Source organism: Dicentrarchus labrax, unplaced genomic scaffold (genome assembly GCF_905237075.1).
Source record: "Dicentrarchus labrax unplaced genomic scaffold, dlabrax2021, whole genome shotgun sequence".
Lineage (NCBI taxonomy): Eukaryota > Metazoa > Chordata > Actinopteri > Moronidae > Dicentrarchus > Dicentrarchus labrax.
This window is the reverse complement of record NW_026136702.1, coordinates 12,911,158-12,931,779: the sequence shown is the minus strand read 5'-3', so window position 1 is coordinate 12,931,779 and position 20,622 is coordinate 12,911,158. Positions and strand designations below refer to the sequence as shown.

The following is a 20,622-nucleotide window of genomic DNA, read 5'->3' as shown; positions in this document are numbered from 1 at the left end:
CTCCGTCACAGCGTTTGCTCTCCCCTTCAGCTCTGGCAAAACTATCATTGCTGGTTGAAGTAAACTGCATTACTACCGGTGTGCCTGTGCAGGAATGTCCCCTCGAAATACTACGAAATACAGAGAGATTTACCTGGCAGTAAAAGGCTTAATCAGCTTTGTGTGAACTCAAGGGCTTGAATGTAACCGATGTTTACTTATATGTAGTTAAATCCTGCACTCCAGCTTTAAGTTTGCCTAAATTTTAGTTGTAACATTTCATTAGAAAGGTGCTTTGGAAATAAAGTTTAGAACTACTTTAATTGTTCAAACACTTTAATTCTGTTCTCATTGTTCACATTTTCATATTACTGCAATCAATCATCAGTCGGGACACAAAAGAGTTTGATAAAACCAGTTGTAAAAATGGAATATAAAGAATACCATCCATTAAGGCTTTTTGCTCTTTGGGTTGAAAAAAACAGCATGTGAGCTGAGAGCCTTTTTACAAAAGAGATTACCCCATGTAGTGAACATGGAATACAGAATTAGCAGGCCTTCGATCTGCCCATCAGGGGAACGTGTGATGAATCAAACATAACATTGCTCTGGAAGGGAGGCATGCCTAGACCATTTGCCTTAGGGCATGCAGGGTGAAACAAACACATGAAGGGTATGTGGGAGAAGGACATAAGGAGTGGAAGTGAAAAACCTGAGCACAGAAATAAAAAGGAAGCGAGAGGAGACAGAAGCCGCATTGCAATGAGTGTAAAGAAGGTAATAGAATCTCCCGAGAACCACGAGGAAAGATTAACAAGAAGGGGCCAAGGATTGGAAAGTATTAGAGCTAACTACAATGGGAGAGGAAGTGGGAGAGAGGATCACGGACAAATGGGACAGGCAGAAGGTCAGAAGGATGGAAAAGGAAAGGAGAAGGTAACAGTAGTTGACAGTCTCACAGGCAGCGGCCCTGGTTAACGATTGATTGGTTCTCTAATTAGCCTTTTCCAGTGTGCAGCCAAACATCACAGTGACTACTTTATCATGCTGGTAGGATCTCTGCAGACATGTGAACAGACAGATCCCCCAGAGGTTAGCTCTCTTAATTCAACATCAGCCTGCCGGTGAATGCAGTCGATGTTATAACCAATTTTAATACCAAAAAGGGGAAATGTTTTCACTTAGAAGTGCCAGGCCCTGTCGAGTCTGCATTCAACTGTATTACATTTAAATGAAAGGATTTCTTGTAGCCTGCCTCAGTATAATATCCAATAAGTTTAATTTCACGTAATGTTGGTTTCAGTATATATAGTTCTAGATTTGTTTTTTATTATCTGTATATTACCTACTGTTCCCTTGCTTTGTGGCTGTGTATCCCTCATCACTGTATGTATTTCCTGTAAAACACAACTAAAAATGAAGTCATATTTTATGTGAGCTTAAAGGTCCAGTGTATAACATTTAGGAGGATCTATAGGCAGAGATGGAATACAATATTCACAGGTAGATAATAAGTGTATAATCACCTGGAAATAAGCATCCACAGTATAAACTGTCAAATAAATGTTTTTTCGCGGGTTTCATAGCTGCTGTAGTTTTTCTTACATGCTTGGAAGGTTGAACTGTATTCAAATGTTTGCAATCTGTAACTTCCCCATTAGATGCCACTGAATCCTACACACTGGTCCTTTAGGTCACTGCAACAACTTTCTGAATATGTTTCATCAACCAATATGTGATCATCCTTCCTGAATACTTATAAGCTAACTTACTTATAGCTTATTTCACAGAATTTGCATAATTTTGGGAAATTCTTAACAGTTATGGTAATTCTCCCTCATTTGAAAAAAATGCCTCACATTTACATTTTTTCTTCTGCCTAATTTGGATTCAGCATGAAGCAAAAGCATCCTAAATGTTTATGCTATTATCTTTGTGAAGAAGAAGAACAAATTCGAAAATAAGCAATATGCAGCCAGCAAATTGTGGGAAATAGACCCCAGGGTTGTGGGATTTATATAGTTTGGTGTTTAGTAATTTAATTAAAGTAGCTTTGGAAATGAAATTTTAATGTTAAGATTCTGAACTGAAATAACATACTTATAACATGAGGAAATTACTAATTTGCTAACTCTGGGCTAAAACACTATCATGTCTCTTAGCGGTTCAGATAATTAAAACATTGAAATTAACTGAACCGAACTGATACCGCATAGGCAAGCCTCTTTTATGTTCTAATGCAAGCCTGTAAGCATATTGTACAGTCAGTGTGGCAGAGCTGAGCACATTTCTTGGCAGGTGACACTAAAATTGGATTTCCACACAAAGTATTAAGTAAAAAAGCATTTTTCTTTGAAAAAACCCACACAGTCAAAATTCTTTGACTTTGCTAAAGCTTATATAAAATACTACTAACTGTGCAAAAAAATAAAAAGTATTTAGAAACAACAGAAAACAGACATGGAGATGTATAAATGGGAATAATGAGAGCATGGAGACAAAGAGATACAGTCAGAACACTGTGGACTGAGAGGAAAACTGTTCACTGAGCTCAGCAGCATTTGGGCTGTTCGAGTTCAATTGGCTTGTCTGCTGAACCTCTGCTGCCATGTTTAGTTGACTCGTTTCATTTTCAGCACAGTTCATACTTGTTGTTGAGTTGATTTGGACTACAGAGCTGGAGTTGGTTCGTTTTGGCGTGCTCTGCTCATCCCAGGGATCAGAGCTTTGCTGTTGGTTAGCACCCTCTGATTCTTCAGTCACTTGCGGTTTCTTGTTAAACTTGGGCACCTTGCAATTTTTGTCTACTTGGCTGTACAGGTTGGCAACAGACCTCTCTATGTCGGCTAGATTCTGGATGTTTTTCAGGATCCCTTTAAGCTCCTTCCTCTGCCCGTCAGTGTGTGATGGGTCAGGAGGAGGGGGGCGTTTCCGTTCTGAAACAGGTCGAAGCGAGGACACGGGTGGCAAAGAGCTTGGAACAAATTGGATGACTGGGCGCAGCTGATCGCTGATGGCAGGTGAGGGAGGGGGAGGAAGAGGTGGTGGAGGTGGTGGAGCAAGCTGTTTAATGACAGGAGGAGGAAGAGGAGGGGGTTGAGGGATATACTGAGGTTTATTAGGGTATGCGGGTGAAGGTGGAGAAGAAGGTGCGCTAGAGGGAGGAGATGTGGGTGGGGAAGGTGGAGGCGGCCGATGTGGAGGAGGAGGCGGTGGATCTTCAGGTGGGTCTGGTATGATCTCCACAGTGATCTGACAAGGCTGAACTGTCATGTAGCTGGAGATGCTGGAGCTGAACTTCCTGAGGACAGGTGGAGTTGGTCTCTGGCTAACCGGAGGCCATGACTCTTCTCCCCTGGTAATGACAATGCTGGGAGGCACATCCCTGCCCACAGACGTGGGGCTGTAGGAGTAATCCATGATGGAGAGCAGGTTTTCTGTGGTCAGCTCCAGCATTTCATCGCCATCTCTATCCCTGACCAGGATGGAAGAGAGGGAGCCTTGGGAGCCTCTGTTGTGCCTGAGGGTTTGCTCCTGAAGGGCTTGCTGCTCAAACTGCCTGGCCTGCTCACGGACTGACAACTTGGTCTCTGTGCTGCCACTCAGTTTAAGCGTTGCTGAACTCTGTGGCCTTCGCATGCCTCTCATGTCTGATTCGAGTATCTGCAGCTCCCAATCGTCCGGGTCCATAAGAGCTTGTCTCCTTGGCACCTCGTAACCATGCAACCCTCCATGAATGCGAGCAGGCATTGACCAGATGCACCCTGATCCTGCTGACTGGGAAGGAGAAAAGTAGAACTGTCTTTCAGACGGACTCTCCCCCCGCGCAAAGACATCAGGACTGCTTAGGGGACTGTTGTCATCATAGACAGGGTTGTGAGTAGTGAGAGGGTTGCAGTCAGAGAGGAAGGTCACGTTGCTCTCTGACTTGGGCAAGTTGACATGCAATGCTCCGTTGCCGTGGGCTGCAATGGCACGACAGGCAAAGGTGCTAAGAATCCTCTGGTGGTCGGCCTCCTCAATGACAGACTTTTTAGCCCTGCCCCAGTAAAAGGTGGAGGTGAAGAAGAAAAAAGACTTGAAACAGGTAAAGATTGATGAAGAATGAGCGAAGCAAGGAAAAGGGATGAGGCAAAAGCAACAGCACTATCATTTGTTCCCTGCATCTTAACTGATAATGACTAGGTATTGTGACTGTGACTCAGATTACTGATTTAAATAGCTTGATGTATGGTTTAGTTTTCAACTGTGTTTTGAATGTCTGCACAGGCTACATCAATGGATGCATTATGCTTTTATGCGATCAAATATTGAAATAATAATATTATAATGCCCACAGAGACGCTGGGCTTTGGTCCAAAGATACAGAATAATACAAATAACTAACATCAAACCATATTGGATGAATTAGTCATATTCAGTCACAACACGAAGAGATTCGACGGTAAGATTGACTGAATACAAAAGGAGACGATTATCTAATGGGAAGGGTTAGGGACAGCGGATGTAGTGATATCTACTGAAGTGCAGTTCCTCTAAATAAAGGGTTTCACTAAACCTAAAAAAATTACAAAACTTTCCAACTGCTACCATTCCACCAAGGTTAAAATGCATTTACACACAAGGGTATTAATGATACAAAAAAGAAACACGCTATTTTAATAAATGTTATGTACAAACTAAAAACACAGCCATATATAGTATATGCCTATGCTCAGCAAATGCTATAAGCAAGAGGGGAAACACAGGTGCTGCTCCTATATTTACAAATAATATTGATCCTATTCATAGACCTGATATATTTTGAGTTTACTTACTGCAGTCTGAATCCAGAGAGACAGGGGAATATAAATGATGGAGAAGATAGAAACACAGACAGATGGTAAGATGACTAAAGCAGCAATGTCAGAGGTGTGGATGAAGTGTAAGCTCAAGGGTGCGTCAACTTTTTTTGATTTATTTGCTGTGTGCATCTGAGGGTATGCAACACTGTTGGCACAAACACAAAGCACACATACACTCATTCACACACACACACACACACACACACACACACACACACACACACACACACACACACACACACACTATACCTTTCCGATTAAAAAACTTTATGCTCATGTTTCAGAGTGTTTTAACGGGGTTGTTTATAAGACCAACTCCTCTTGTTCATATTGCATACTGGAAAACAACCCCCAAATAAATGATGCCCAGCTACAATACAACCCCCTTGAGAGCTTTTCTCCCGCTACAGATCCAAAACCTTCTGTTTGTTGTTGAGTGTTGGTCAACATCTGTTGTAAACATTACAAAGGGTCTTTACAGCATGTCATTAAATCTCTATTTCCTTTTTTTTTTTTTAACAGTGATTGTGATGTAAGCAGCAGTATTGCTTGAACAAGTTGTAAATCAAAATTATTAAACCCAGCGGGGCAGCAGTTTCAATTCAATCTCATTTAATCTGCACGCATTAACTTTTCATTACACGTTCAGGGTAGTATTTAACATGAAAGGTGAAAACGGATTGTGCTGATGGCAAAACACTGTTGACATAAAGGCAAGCTCAGGAAGCGTTCAATATAGGTATTAATGAAAGGAAGGTTTAAAGTAATTAATGACAAAATCAATTATAAAGCACAGGCCAGGTTCTGTATTTGTTTCTTTTTCCAGTAAGCTATGCAGTATTTTATGAGCTTAAACACACTCTTACCTTGACAGAGCGTCTCGCAAAAATGCATACGAAGTCAATTATGAAACACATACATAAGCTAAAGTCTAATCACCAGCTGCGCTGCGGCATATAGTGTAGTTTGCAGAAATCTATAGTGGATCATGGTTAGGAAGCCAAAGAGCAGCGAGATTCATTGATGCAGCAACTAATCTGTCTAAAGCAGCACTGGTCATAATAGAAAAGAGGGGTAATATGATTTTTAATAATAGCCAACTGTTGATGGTGTAAAAAGCAGGAAAATATGAAGGCAGTAGGATTAGCATTCAACATGAAAGCATTCCGTCTGAGTTTGAACCTGAAATATAAAGACAGGAACCCGAAGAGCAAAATAGCTGTTTATCATGGGAACAGGTGGGATGCGAGATAGATAATAAAGGGTCAGGGTTTACTCACATGCTGCTGTCGCCCAGCTCTTCATAGAGGTTAGCAGTGGGAGCACCCGCTGGAGGTGCTTTCCCTCCTGGTGGTAAAGCCATCTGAATCCTGGCAGTTTTGGCACACTCTGCCTGTCGCCTGTGAAAAATGTTAACATTTACAATCACCAAGATATGTGTTTCTAGTCCACTCATACACAAACATAAAGAAAAATCAACCCAAAATACCATCTGTTTCTTTCACATTTAATGTAGTTAAGAATAAACTCCTCCCTTCTAGAACAGTGCAGTTAAAAAGTGAGTAGAAGCCAGACACATCACTTATGTATGAAGTCTAACATGAATTAAGGATGTGTTTTCACAAAGAATCTTTGTAAAAAAAAGAGGCACATGCAGTAACTGGTAGTAAAACTAAATATACTGTTATGTTCAGTCATGTCTTAAGAGATGTTGGGGATAGGAAAAGAGTAACTTGGTAAAGTGGGGTGAAGTATAGGTAGCATCTATTCATATTTCATGTTTATACAAAGCTGCATTTTGCATGCTATTTTTTACTGTTAAGGTCAAAACAGCAGTGAGCCTTGATATATTATTCTATTACACTGGAGTCATCTTGCCATATGTCTTCTATGTGCAAGTCCAATATTCACTCCTATTTTAGTCCTGGTTTGTTATCTTTTTAGCTAGTTCAACTCTCCATCATTTACTTATTTATCTTGAAAGCTGTGTAGAGCTTTAAGGGTTGATTCTTAATGGGATTGACAATACTAGCAACCCTTTCACCTTTAAGGGAGGCATTTGTTTCAGTACAAAAACTATTGCTTAATGGAGCTTTAATCACGGGAACAATAGAAGAACAAAAGAAGGGAGCAGTAAAGGTATGACAACATAGTCCGGTAACATTTTAAAATCAAGTTTGAGGTTGTTAGACAATCAAAGATCCTTGTAATTCTAATAGAAATTGACATTATGATACCCAACAACTGAAAAGTTATTGTAGAAGCTTTTATTTGTGTTCACCTACGGGGTTTAGAGTTACATTATGCCTGATTATACTTTTCTTAAGGCACTAACAAGGAACGTTCAGTTTTTGTTGATTCTGGTAGGGCCCTGTGGACAAAAGCGGTAGTGTTTCCATTGCCTCGTTGCACTGATTTCAAAGGGAATCCGACCGAATCTGACCTGGTGGCAGGCACTAAGAATAACTATACAGAAATAGCCAATCTTCTCGCTGATGGTCTTGTGTTCTTTTGTAGGTCATATAGAGGCATCAGTATTAAATTTAGATTGTTTCACAACCAGTTAAAAAATCCTAGTAGGTTCAACTAGGCCTAACATTTTAGCTGCAGTAGGTAGGTAGCTAGGCAGTAGGTAACCTTTATAAAAATGTCTGAGAATGACAGTTGAGTCTTATTCCCAGGTCCCAAAGTGCTGGTATTTGACGACTTGGGAATGAGACTCAACAATCAACTATCCTTCTTGGATCTGACAGGTTGTTGTTTTTCAGCCACGGTGGATTCTTGCAAATGCCATTAGGACTCAGATTTTATCATATGTTATCTGTCTCATGTAGTACTGCCAACATATAGTTTCAGGAAATATGACAAAAAAGTTTTTCTAAATGTTATACTGCAGCTTTAATGCACACGCAGAACTGATGGGGATAGATTAGAGTGATGCAGGTAATGTTAGAGTTGAGTGAGTGGATATTAGTACATAACTATGAGTCTTGTTGATTTTTGGGTTGATTTTCCTTTTGAATTGCATCAGATTTTCCACATGAAGAGAAACTGTTCTGCCAAATTAAACATTCATTCTGTAACCTCCAAGATGAATCAGTGTTGCTTTATGTCATTATACTGGAGACATTTAGAAAGGGGGGCATTAGCTGGCATGTATTTTGTTCATCATCTTCACAAATTCAACTCATCTTTAAATAACTAATGAATCATGCTGATGAAACAAACTACTACAAACTACTCTACTTCTGACACACACTTCAAGCAATGAAAGAGCAATCACTTGTAAAACATGAAGAAAAATAATTACTTACTCTTTGAACCTGGTGATGGGTTTTGATTCAGAGGAAGCAGAGAGAGGAAGAGAAAGAGATAGGGGACAAAAAAGATGAGTAATTACATAATTGGAGAGACATGTTAGATTAAATAATGACCAGTATTCATGCAATTGTTAGTAAGACAACAGAATATATTTGTATAACATACTATGTTTATCTACTTAACCACAAAACAGGTGAAACAGGAGAAAACTTTCAATATGTTTCTAATTTCTATGCAAAGTAGGAAGCACTCAAGCCTTCAGCAATGACTGCAGGGCTACATGAAAAAGTAGCCATTGCTTTTTTCTTAAGTGAATCTTCTATGCTTCATGTCACCATTACTTATTCACAACAAAATTCAATTATTCCACATGAATAAACAGATTCATGTTTTAAATATTATATTCCAAATTTAGGCAACAGCAAATTATGTTGACTCACAGAAATGAGAAAGTGATTTCCTAAATCATTTCATTTTACCAAAGTAATGTTGCCACCAACAAAGCACCATCTGCTATGACAGTTTGTGTGTTAGGTCTAATGTCACCATCAACAGCTTTCTGCTGTGTGTTTGGTCTGTGCATTTGCGTAAGGACAACCACTCCACCCATCTGCTGTGAATAAACATTTTCCAAGCATCACCGTTTATGGAACACTTGCAGCATGCCAATGATTAGAAGGGATAAGAACCTGACTCCTGCCAACAAAGAGATCAAGTACCTCAACAATCTGAATGATGCTTTAAACAAAAAGCACCATCTTTTTTAAAACTGTATAGTGAGTGTGAATGAGAGCAAGCCAGACTGAGAAAGCACTGTTTACTGTGTGTGTGTGTGTGTCAGGCAGAGATGATTAAGTAGTGTGAAGACGCTCTGTGACGGTCACAATTGGCTGTAGATATTTGTCACAAATGAGTGTTAATTAATCTGCTTTCACAGAGCATGAGCAGGGAGATTAGCCCAGCAGAGTGCGCAGTCAGCATGTCTGATGAGGGAGAGAGAGAGAGAGAGAGAGAGAGAGAGAGAGAGAGGGAGAGACACACACAAAAAGGCAGCAGCCAAGCAAGAAGTGCTCTCGCTTTATCTTAAATACTTGACAAATACACTTTTCAGCAATGCTGTTTGTGGTTTTGCTGGCTCTATTCTAACAGACCACAGGGTACAGGATGCAAACAATGGTTTACATTCCAACAATAAATATCTGATTTGCCTGTGAGGAAGCAAACCCTTCAGCTAAAACTGAGTGTAACACAATATCTCCCAAGACAATGGTCTGCTTAATTAGAATGAATTTCCCTCTTAATTTCTTGACAACCAGTTAAAGGTGATTAATCGAATACAGAAGCCAGTGATTATTACTGAGGTGAGAGAACTCACTGTTTGTAGGTGACCATCACAATGAGAATTGCGGGGATGCAGCAGAGGATGATGATGATGGCCAGGGCCAGGAGAGCTCCCTCTGTGTAGCCCACCGCCTGGGCCGCCTTCTTTACACTGGCCACAATGTCTGGAGAGCGAATCTCGAGGATGCGGCCACCCTCGCCCAGGTGTGGCTGGAACTCCTTGTTGATTTCCAGCACATTCCCATCCAGAAATCTGTTATCACATAATGAGAACAGGAAAGTTAGTTAGTTAATCTTGCAAACTCTTGAATATCATATTTATCATAAAGCTACTATAATCAATATTTTTATGAGAACAATGTACCAAATAGCTCTAGCCGCTCTCATAAAGTTGTTATTGCCTGCAGTAGACAGCTGTTTTCAAAGAAAAAGCCCTCACAATCCACTGTATTCAACCTGCTCAGCACCAAATGGCAGACAGACAAAGATAGCTGGTGAACACTTTGGAGCATTTAGCAGGTATAGAGCCAGATATTTCCCTCAGGAGTTGGTATAGACTAAAAACATGGTTGTGTCTAGATGGCCAGCCTAGATTTGCAAAACTCTTGCGGGAATTGTACTTGATTTGTACTTGTTTCTGCATGTGGGAGAAGTTTGCTTTCAGGGCTTTCTTACCCAGGTCTCCTGTGTTTTGACCAATTCATCCACCACAACCTCTTCCCTACATGGACGTCTTTATCTTCCTCTCTCTTTCTGCACTCATTCATGTCCCTTTAATGCATGTTACTAACTCCACTTCTTCCCCGGAGTTCTTGTGCTTTCTCGTCTCGCAGGTTCTCATGGATCCTGGTGGAGCCTCCTGCCATGGTCCTGCTTGACTGCCATTGCCAATACTGTTGTTGCTGTGCACCTGTCTGTCTGTCTGTCTCTCGCTCTCTCTCTCTGCCTCTCTCTCTCTCTCTCTCTCTCTCTCTCACCCCAACTGGTCGAGACAGACGACCACCCACCTAGAGCCGGAGGATCTGTCCTAGGTTTCTGCCTTTTAACAGGCAGTTTTTCCTTGCCCTTGTCGCCAAGTGCTTGCTCATGGTGGTACTGTTGGGTCTCTGTAATTAATGTTAAAGAGTTCGGTCTAGACCTGCTCTATTTGAAAAGTGTCCTGAGATAACTTCTGTTATGAATTGGCGCTATACAAATAAAATTGAATTGAATTGAATTGAATGCTATGTCACCTGACTTCCTACAGGCTTTGTCAAACTTACCAGTTTTTCCAAAAAACTTGTTGCTCTTTAAAACAATAAATTTAGTCTAGGTTTTATTCTAGAATAAACTAGAATACCACCATATTTTGAAGCAGATCCTGGTATATCTGCCATTGCAAAGTCAAGTGCTACTGTGTTGAATCATATACGGATGGGTGAGTGTTTTGCAAATCTATGGTTACCATCTGGACATGGCCCAAAAACAGAGCAGCAACATATCAGCTTGAAAGGAAATATGTCAACACTGTGTTTCTTGTTTCCACTGTCCCCAAATGGCCAAAAACAGTTATTACAGGTTTAAGTGTCTCATCTGAGAGACAATTATTTTAAGATCAGTGGCATCTGGTAATTTAGATGATCACATTATGAATTATGTAAAAGTGACTGGGGATCTGCATACTGTTCATAGAAATGTCTCTTCTAAGTGCAAGTGATTTGTCTAAAAAAGAAAAAAATGAAATACTTTCGACCAAAATGTATTGATTCACACGTCTGCAGTGTTTCACTTACAGACCTGTGGCAGAATTTGCATCAATATTGTAGTAAAATGAACATGCATACAAGAAATTCACCCACTGTTGTACCAATGTTATTTTGTAAGAATAACCAGAGTGGCTTTCAAACATTCTGCATCACAGGCGTGTGCACACTGCCACATCCAATTACTGTCATTTTTGTTTTTCTATAGGTGAATAAATGAGTGGAGATGAAGGTTATTAAATGGCTTCTCTAGAAATCTATCCTCTCGAGAGCCCAAATGGTAGAACATGCTGTATTCAAGGTGGCATAAGGACACTCACACGCAAGAATCCACTCACTACGTGGTCTTTCTCTTTCTTTCTCTGTGATCTGACAGCAGATATATTACATGCAATTACCCCACAACATTGTCAGACATGTACTGCATGCATAAAAAGCCTTTCTCCTCTAGTCTAAAGGATTTTCCTGACAGTATCTGTATCTAAGGAAGCAGAATAGTATTAAAGCCTCTAATAAAAAATAGCTTGGCCCTCTCAGAAGCTGCCACTTGCGATAACAGTGATGGTCACTGGTTTTAGTTAAAAAAAAATATGTTTTTATGACACAAGTGACACCCTTCCAATGGCTCCAACCTCAATCCCCCACTTAACACCACACAAAACAGTGGAAGCACTCATCTGATGGTCAAGGACACTGAGATAATGTCAATAGATTAATTCAGTATGTACACAAAGCACCCATGAATGTCATGTGTGGAGCATTTCCAAATGAATCTCATCACAGAGAGAAGGGGTGACGTTTCTTTGAGCCACACACAAAACAGAATTGGCAGTAACCATGGATAAAGAGAAATAAAGACAGAAGATGGTGTCAGCTCAGTGTAAGGAGCAGGAAAGCAAATTGGTAGAGAATGAAGGGGACAGCTCAGATGGGGGTGTTTCCTATTGATTGGCTACTCTCATGCTCTGATGGAGTTGCCTTTTTAAAATTGGTGTCTGATCGGTTTGACAGAAGGGCTAAGAAACATAAGAAAGGTTAGGACAAGATTGTCCTCAGGTGCCAGCTAAGGCCAAGGTCTTTTTCTTCTGCTGAGATATAAGTGTCTTGTAAGCACCTTCTGTGCTGCTTTAATAGCATGCGAACATGGCCTCTCAGTGGTCAAACAGGGTTTAAGCACATAGAAATCTCTCGTTGTCCCCATATAAAAAGGAATAAAATGTATTGCTGGCATATCTCCAGGCTCTTGGAACAGCCTTTGAGGGACTGGTATGATGGGTTGATGGACTGATTGAAATACTCCCTGCTTCACCCTCACGTTGTCTCTCCCTCTCTTATATCTGCCTCTTTTCTATGACATATGACAGATTTGGTGCACCTGCAGGATAATCAACATCTTGAGAAAGTGAAGGCAGTGAAAAAGTGGAGAAACTGTAGAGGAGGAAGCCAAGGGGCGGCCTGAGAAAGAGACATTTGCTGACTCACTGTATGGACAGAGGATTAAGAGAGACTGCAGGGAAAACATGCAGCACAGCAGGAACATTAGAACATCAATTTAAACCAAACGGTGGACTGTACTTCTTGTAATAAAATTCACCCACTCACTTGAAGAGCTCCTTGGGCGCAATGGCTCTGTTCGTGAGCGGGTCAATAGCGTACACCATCAGGTCCGACTTGCTGTAGTCCTCTAGCTCAAAGCCATCGCCATGACGACGTGGCCCGATGGACTCGACAATCACCTTGGCACCCGGGATCTGGTCCTGGACGTGGCGCTCCAGAATACTGAAAACAAAACCACAAGTAAATACTTATACTTATATAAAAAAATATTAAAAAAAATCCGTAAATACTAAAAAGCAGTTAATGTCTAGACTTATATAAACTATAATCCAGGTTCACATTAGTTCAAACCATTTCTGGCACCTCTCTGCCCAAAGCAATATGAGAGCCACCAATCTTAAGTACTCCACTCTGGCAATGATTGTCCCATTGGGCAGCAGTTTTCTTCCCCACACTGGGCTCTTGGCAAAGCAAGGCTCCGATAATCCTTTTCAGGCAGAGAGAAATCCACACCTCAAATTACAGCCAATAAAGGAAAGCCTTGCCGTCTGCGTTTGCCAAGGTGGATAAACAGTTTGAGCACTCAGGTAAAATGCCCCCTGGATCATTACCAGCACTGTGCAAAATCGCAGACCTCTCAAATGACATCACTGCAAAGAGCTTAACATGACTAATGTGTGTGTTTTTCAGCCTAAAGAGCAGTGTCACTTGTGTGGGAGAGACACACAGCAAGCTCTTGAAAAACAACTATTAACGCCCATTTGCCTTTCAGATTGACTAATTAGGCTAAACACTGTGCCCCAAGAGCTGAAAAAATATGTTTCATGAATCTCTATCATTAATTAATTTGGACTAGGAAAAAGGACTCTAGAGGACTCAAATGTCTCATTGGCTAGTCTATGATCTTAATTGATTGGTCAATGGTTTTTGAACAACAAGGTGGCATAATTAATTTTTATTAGTCAATGTTTATTTTCAATAGTTGTTTGGAACTGCTGAATCATACATGTTGCTCCTGTCCTTCAAAAATAATTTCATTTGCAAATTAAGGCGCCACCATGAACCAAGTTCACCTCATATCGCAGTGGGCAAAGCACTGGACAAAAATGCAATTCATTTTCTAGTGTAAATTATACCTGAAATCAATCAACAAAAGACATTTTAGAATGCAAAGGAATGTCCTGAAAATAATATGCTACATGGACGAGAGCGGTAGAAGAGATGTGGTGATGAGCATCTGCTGAAAGATGAATATTTGATGGCTATTTCACCTTGTTACATAGTTTACTTTATAAAATGTTAACCCAAATATGTACTCCTAACATTATGCAAACAAAGGTATTGGTTTATTCTCATTTAATTTGGTTGTACTTTAGAATTTCATGTTAAATGTTGTCTTACCTAATGAGCTCCTCCCTTTTCTCCTCCACTAAGGTGGGTGGGACAGTGGACACAACAACTTGCATATCCAACGCGTTGACCACAGAAACCTGAGAGAGAGTAGGATGGAGGGAAAGAGAGAAAAAAAAACACAAGGTAAAACAGACAGCAGAAAAAAGTTATTCACATGCGTCCTAATGTGAGTTTGTTCGACTCATTCAAATGCTTCTTTCGGTGGACAAAATGAGACTCTCTAATTGCCTGCTTGTATTGGTGCCATGCGGCAAACTTAACAGGGCCTACTTCTGATGCTGCAGTTAAGTGCATAGGCAACAGCCTCTGTGCTCCGAAGCCAAATCTCCCATGCGGCTCCTGTGAAATTAGGTTTCCCCTTGAAAATTAACGAGCACCATGGTTAAGCACTCGCTGCTCTCTCATATCCAGGCAATGTCCCAGACCCTCCTTCTGTCTCGTTAGAGGCTTGTTAGCCAGACATATTTCACTGCAACGAAAAATAAGCCTGCCCACAGTCAGGAAAGATAAGCATTGAATTGGGGGCAAAGCTGAGCCCAATCACAGTGGGTGCATGGGGAAATTATAGGGAAAAAGAAATACACACAGAGAATAGAGACACACAGACACACATTTAGACAAACATATAGACACACACACTCACACGGACTCGGACATGGACAGATGTACGTAATGCCTTAGTTACATAATGAGTTAATACACATGGCTGAGAGAAAGAGTTTAACTGGATCATCAGCCAGTGGCAGAGGCCACACACTGAGTGCCCCATACCCGCTGTGCATAATTCAATAGACTGGAACCAAAACATTTAGTACTAAGAAAAAAAAAAAAAAAAGCAAAAAAACAAAAACAAAAAACACATAATCTAGGCTCATACTAAACACATTATTATGAAGGAATACAGAGCAGAGATTTCTCCAAAGTGAATAAACGAAATGTGCTCTGACATCTTTTGATATATTGACACAACTATTGTTAAAACAGCCATTCATGTCTGCAGTTTACTTCATAAAACATCACTCTATTAAACAAATAACATGTTAAAGGGTTACTCCAGTGATTCAATATTCCATAAAGTAGAGGGAGTGTGCAGCAGATATCCTGACTTTTACTCCCTAGTATGGGACAAGCTCCAAAACCCTGGACCAAACACCCTATAATGCCACTTGAACTTGTCTTTTGTTAGACCTTCTCTACCTAGTCTTTCAAACTCCACAGTAACACTCTATAATACAAACAGCATAAATTATATAAAATAATAATTCAGCATGTTGGAAAAGATTAGCTTAGTATATAGACAGAAGATAGAGAATTTGAGGGGCTGGCAGGTTAATTTTGTTATTTATAGACACAGCTAGCTGTTTCCATTCTTTGCGCTGAGCTAAACAAACTGGCTGTAGGTTCATATTTATCAAACAGACATGAGAGTGATCTAATCTTTTTAATTTAACTCCACCAGAAAGTGAAGAATGTATTTCCCAAAAGGTCGAACTTTTTCTTTGAAAATCCCACAAGTCCAATCCAAGATTATAAAACTGATGTTATTTGAGTAATTTACTGGGACTTGACAAAGCTCCTTTAGAGCCACTGAGGACATTGTTTTCACAGGCTGTGCAGCACACCCCAATAACTACTAAATTGACTTTGACGTGTAAAATTGTTGGAACGCCCCTTTAATAAGGCTCTCCTGTATCAATGAATTATAGACAGGTGACATTGCAAACCAATTCCACACTTCAAAGCACTGTTCTCTGCAGAGATACCATGCCGTGGAAACAGCATGTAACGTACAATCAATATGCCACTGGTGTGTAGGTAACAAATAAGTCAAGGACTCACCAGTGGGAACACAGTTCAGTACATGTGCTACATATATATTGATCATTACAAACATAGATACACTGTAAAAAAGCACCATACTGGATACTCACCACCACTTCGGAACTGCTGCTGAGACCTTTTCCATAGTTGTCTGTGGCAATAACTTGAAACTTGAAGTAGGACCTGCGCATGTTTCGAAACATCATGGCCGATTTGATGATACCTGTGTAGGTCTCGATGACGAAGCTGTCCTGGCCCTCTGGTGTGGGTGGGATAATCAGGCGGTATGCCATCTTACTGTAATTCCCAGTGTCCTTATCAGTGGCCTATAACACACATGTAACACACAATGTGAGACAGGAAAACATCCATGTGATATGCTTAAGAAAAAAGAAAAAATTGTATTCAGACAACAATGTCAGGATTTTTTGGAATGAAATGGACTGAAATATCAATACAGCCCGAGCCAGCTTCCACAAACTCTTGACTGTGATGGTGGCTGTTGTGGTTCCAAGCATATTGCACTTCTGGCCACTTTCCAATCAATGACATCATAGGAAAGATTTTGTCTTTGAAAGCCGATGGGAAACACCTGCTGTGACATCAGTGAATTGGACCAGAAGAGCAATATACTTGAAAGTCTAAACAGAAAACACTGAGGATGGGGTTTTATTTCTTGGATGATGCAGTGTCGATTTTCCCCCAAATCTCCCCTGTGGAGCTTCAGTCTTGCTGTTATTTATCACACAATTATTCTGCAGCCATGTGACAAATCAAAACGATTAAATTTTCACATGACAACAGACTATCAGAGCTTCCTGGCCGTAGTACTGGAGGTTAATGCTGCTTTTTTTCTTGAAGGCAGCATTTCCTTTTATGCAGCCATGATTTGTTGCCACGGTGTCGTATTATGTTGTGTAATAATGTCAAAACCACTGATGGACAACCATTATAACCTTATGTTAAACAAAAGCTGGATGGGAACCACTGAGTGTTTGACACATTTTTATTAACAATTCAATGATCACAACAAACTGAAACAAGCAGTGAATGAGTGGAGCTTTAAAGTGATGTCCTCCTGGCAGAGATATTTGCTCATAATTCTTTTTCCATGCAGGTGTTCTATAAAAGTAGCTGACAAAAGGGAAAAGAGCTGCAGCTGGAGGCTCATCAGTTATCTCTATCTCAAGTGGTTTGTTTCACGCAGCTGCAGCATTAACCGTTGTTACCCACGGCAAAAGGCTAGAGAAGAGCCAAAGTTTCCTGTCTTTATTTTCTTTTATTGTTCAATGTTGAATAGTTTTGTTTCATCAGAGGTGAAATCAATTTTCTGGCCACTGATATGGCAAACTTTGTTTAAAGCTTGGGTAGGGAATGCATTTAAGAAGGACTTTTTGTCATATTTGTTGAAATTCTTTTTATATCCCGACAGCAATCAATAAATCAAATGCTCTGAAAAAAACCTACAGTATCTGTGGCTGTTGCATGCCTGTAATAAGCTGGCAATCATTTCATTCAAATCGAATGGGTGCTGCGCGTAAGTGTTTTGTTTTATTTTTCTACCCGTCTGAGAGACCGACGACATCCGCAATCAATTAACTGGTGGAAAATCTCCCCTCACTCTCCCCCTCCCGTACAGTCTACTGACAGTTGCTCATGCTCTGCAGAGAAACACAGAGTGAAAAAGAGACGTAAGCCTCCTCCACACGCTCCAAAATGAGAGTTATATTTTTTGGGCAACAAAGAAAGTCAACAGAGCAGAACAGACATGCAGCCTGTATGTGTCTGTGCCTGCACGATACACCAATGGAAAAGAGAAAAGAGAAAAGAGAAAGTGGCGGGGCAGGGCAAGCCAGTGAGTGTGTGCGAATATCCTAATCCCCAAAATTGAAAACTGAATACCTATTTAATGAGAATATTTAGGGCAGCCCTAATTTTTTGGGTTAGATACTTTCAAAATCTGGCAGTCCAGTCTAGCTACCCCATCTTTATTTACAAAGTTATGGAGCAAAATCATCATTCCTTTGGAATATAGTTTGTAATGTAATGTAAGTTCCATATTCACTCTTTTTTAGCTCTGTTTTTGGTCTCTACCAACTCTTGAGGGAAATGTCTGACTCCTTAGCTGCTAAAAGCACCACAATATTCGCTAACTGTGTCTGTCTGCTGTTTGGTGCTGAGCAGGTAGCGTACAATGGGCTTCTAGAGTATTTTCACTGTCTGCTGCAGCCAAAAACGGCACAATAAGAGCGGTAAAAGTGAACCCAAACAGAAAAGTTGTGGGCCAGACAGCTAATCAATGAGCTGAAAGTCACTTTAAAGCTCTGTAAAGTCAATTGCAGCAGCAGTGTCAGATGGTAATTCTCTGTAGTTTCATCTCTACGAAGGATGCCTCTAACATTAGAGACTACGATTTGATAGAATTATTCAAAAAATATTGATTACAGCCGCTTTAAATAGGAAAGTCTAATTAATGAATTAATTAAGTAATTAAATGTTATTGATGACTTTGCATTTTTTGAAATTTAACATCTAATCCTAAAAAACAACGTAAAATTGAGTTTATTCCCTGAGGCATGAGTTCTGACTGGCCATTGAGCTCACACACAGGCATCAATTTTCAAAGTGCTTGTCGGTAGCGAGTGACACTGATAAATAGGAGCAATCTCTTTTTTTCTCTAGCTATTGGCAGAGGAGGGACATGGGGAGCAAGGTCCCAATGAAAGGGCTGCATAAATCAAGAGAGTGAGATACCCTCATTGGGTAAAGACAAATGAAATATCAAATACATGCATTAGATATGTAGGGCAAACATTTTAAAGATGTGATGGACACTGGTGTGAGGTTGCCAGCTACCACAAGACAGCAAGGGGAAAATGTATAGGTTCCAATGGTTGACATTAAAGGGGACCTATTATGCTAATTTACAGCTCGATATTTATGTATTTATATGAAATAAGCCATTTTAGCTCCTGTCTCTTTAAAGCCCCCCTCCCTGTAAGCCTACTTTTAAACTTCCAGATGCCTGCTGAGGGGGAGCACCCAGTGCTTCATCCTCTTGCCAGTGAGATGCTGAAATTGCCAGGACTGGGAGCTCAGAGCTCCGGGAGAGTGTTGGTGTTTACACCTCCAGTACAGGAGCTGTGGACCGCTAGGAAGCGCCAGTGCTCCAAAATCCCAGTCCGGCAAGAGTCAGCTAATAAGAAATAATAAGAAAGCTAGCTAACGGCACCTACACTTAACAGCAGTTTGTGGTTAGCCACTTTGGCATCAAGTATACAACAATCTGTCAGAGAATCAAGGCAGAGCAGCCAAGGGCATCAGAGGAAGGAGCACAAAATATCTAACTTTCCTTCACAACTGAAAAAGCACTTTCTGTGAGGCATACAGACAACCTCCAAAAACACAAAGAGTAGTCCAGAATAGAGTGTTCAAAAAACTTCAACCGACTGAGCGAGTGCTGTGCTTGAAGCAGATGACCATAAAGAAATCTGCAAATGTGAAAACTTTTTTTGTGAAATTTTGTGTTCAGAGCAGTCTGAAACCTGAGCATCTTACTCACATGTACCTTATTATTTGACATTATATGATAGAAAAAGCATAATGGGTCCACACCAAGGAATAAACGTGAAGCATCTCCTTGTTGTTCAAAAAGCTTTTCATTGTGTTTAAAAACAAGGGGCCCAACAGTCATTGAAGGAGCTGAAACAAAGTGACAGTCATTTGGCTACCCATGAATCCAATTACTTACTGATTACAAAACAGGGTCAAGTAAGTGTCACAAGGAGCTGGGTCTAATCATATAATCAAGACTTTTCCCTCTAAACAGCACACTTCTACCTTGTTAATGAAACATTTTTCAATTCACTTTTCCCCCTCCGCTGAAATAAGACTTCAGCAGCAAATACGGCAAACCTATCTGGCACTGCAAAGTTAATTTGCTTACATGAAAATGTCGACCAGTTATTGCTTAGTGACTATACTATTTCTGGCGTGAAATAACATAAGGTCAGAAATGTCAGAATATGCCAAATGTACGATGACAATATTTCTAATGATTACCTCCAGAGAAAAGGGGCGCTCAGCTTTATTACTAATGAAGTCAAGTACAAACGCCTCACACTAGCCATACTCCAAAAAAGCTGTGCCTCCTGGGGAAATTATAGATAGCACTTGACCCATAATTCAACACTTTGGTGTCTATTCCAAGTTAAAGGAAAAGCCGAAAAGGGATTCGGAAATGGTTGAGTGCTACAAGCCACTGCACAGTGTTCAATTCATGATTCAATGCCACATCTGAAACTACACTGGGTTTTTACATATTTAGAGGACTAAGGCAATGGGCATTGTTAAACAGCTATTATTTTAAAATCATCTCCATCATTAATTATTCTAGAAAAAAATCTCTGCATTCCTAATCTGAAAGCTACAATAACGTCTATCCCTGATACAGGTTATCAGTTTGTATGTAATTACTTTATACATACATACTCTCTCTCTCTCTCTCTCTCTCTCTCTCTCTCTCTCTCTCAGACACACAAAACCACGCTGATTTTAAATCATAGCTGGAGAAACAATGTTGAATGAAACTATGATTTACTGGT

The 20,622-nt window shown here is 40.3% G+C and overlaps 1 protein-coding gene across 3 annotated transcripts in view; it reads right to left on the bottom strand.

Moving 5' to 3' along the window:
• The window catches only part of pcdh15a (protocadherin-related 15a), a 212,625-nt gene that overhangs the window by 8,552 nt on the left and 183,451 nt on the right, over positions 1-20,622 (bottom strand). For all 3 annotated transcript variants that reach the window (XM_051376201.1, XM_051376212.1, XM_051376221.1), the window contains exons 29-33: positions 16,129-16,344; positions 14,186-14,274; positions 12,830-13,006; positions 9,520-9,738; positions 6,104-6,223 (exon numbers count right to left, since the gene is read on the bottom strand). In XM_051376201.1, the coding sequence (XP_051232161.1) occupies positions 6,104-6,223; positions 9,520-9,738; positions 12,830-13,006; positions 14,186-14,274; positions 16,129-16,344 (821 nt within the window). The remainder of the gene's footprint in view (positions 1-6,103; positions 6,224-9,519; positions 9,739-12,829; positions 13,007-14,185; positions 14,275-16,128; positions 16,345-20,622) is intronic.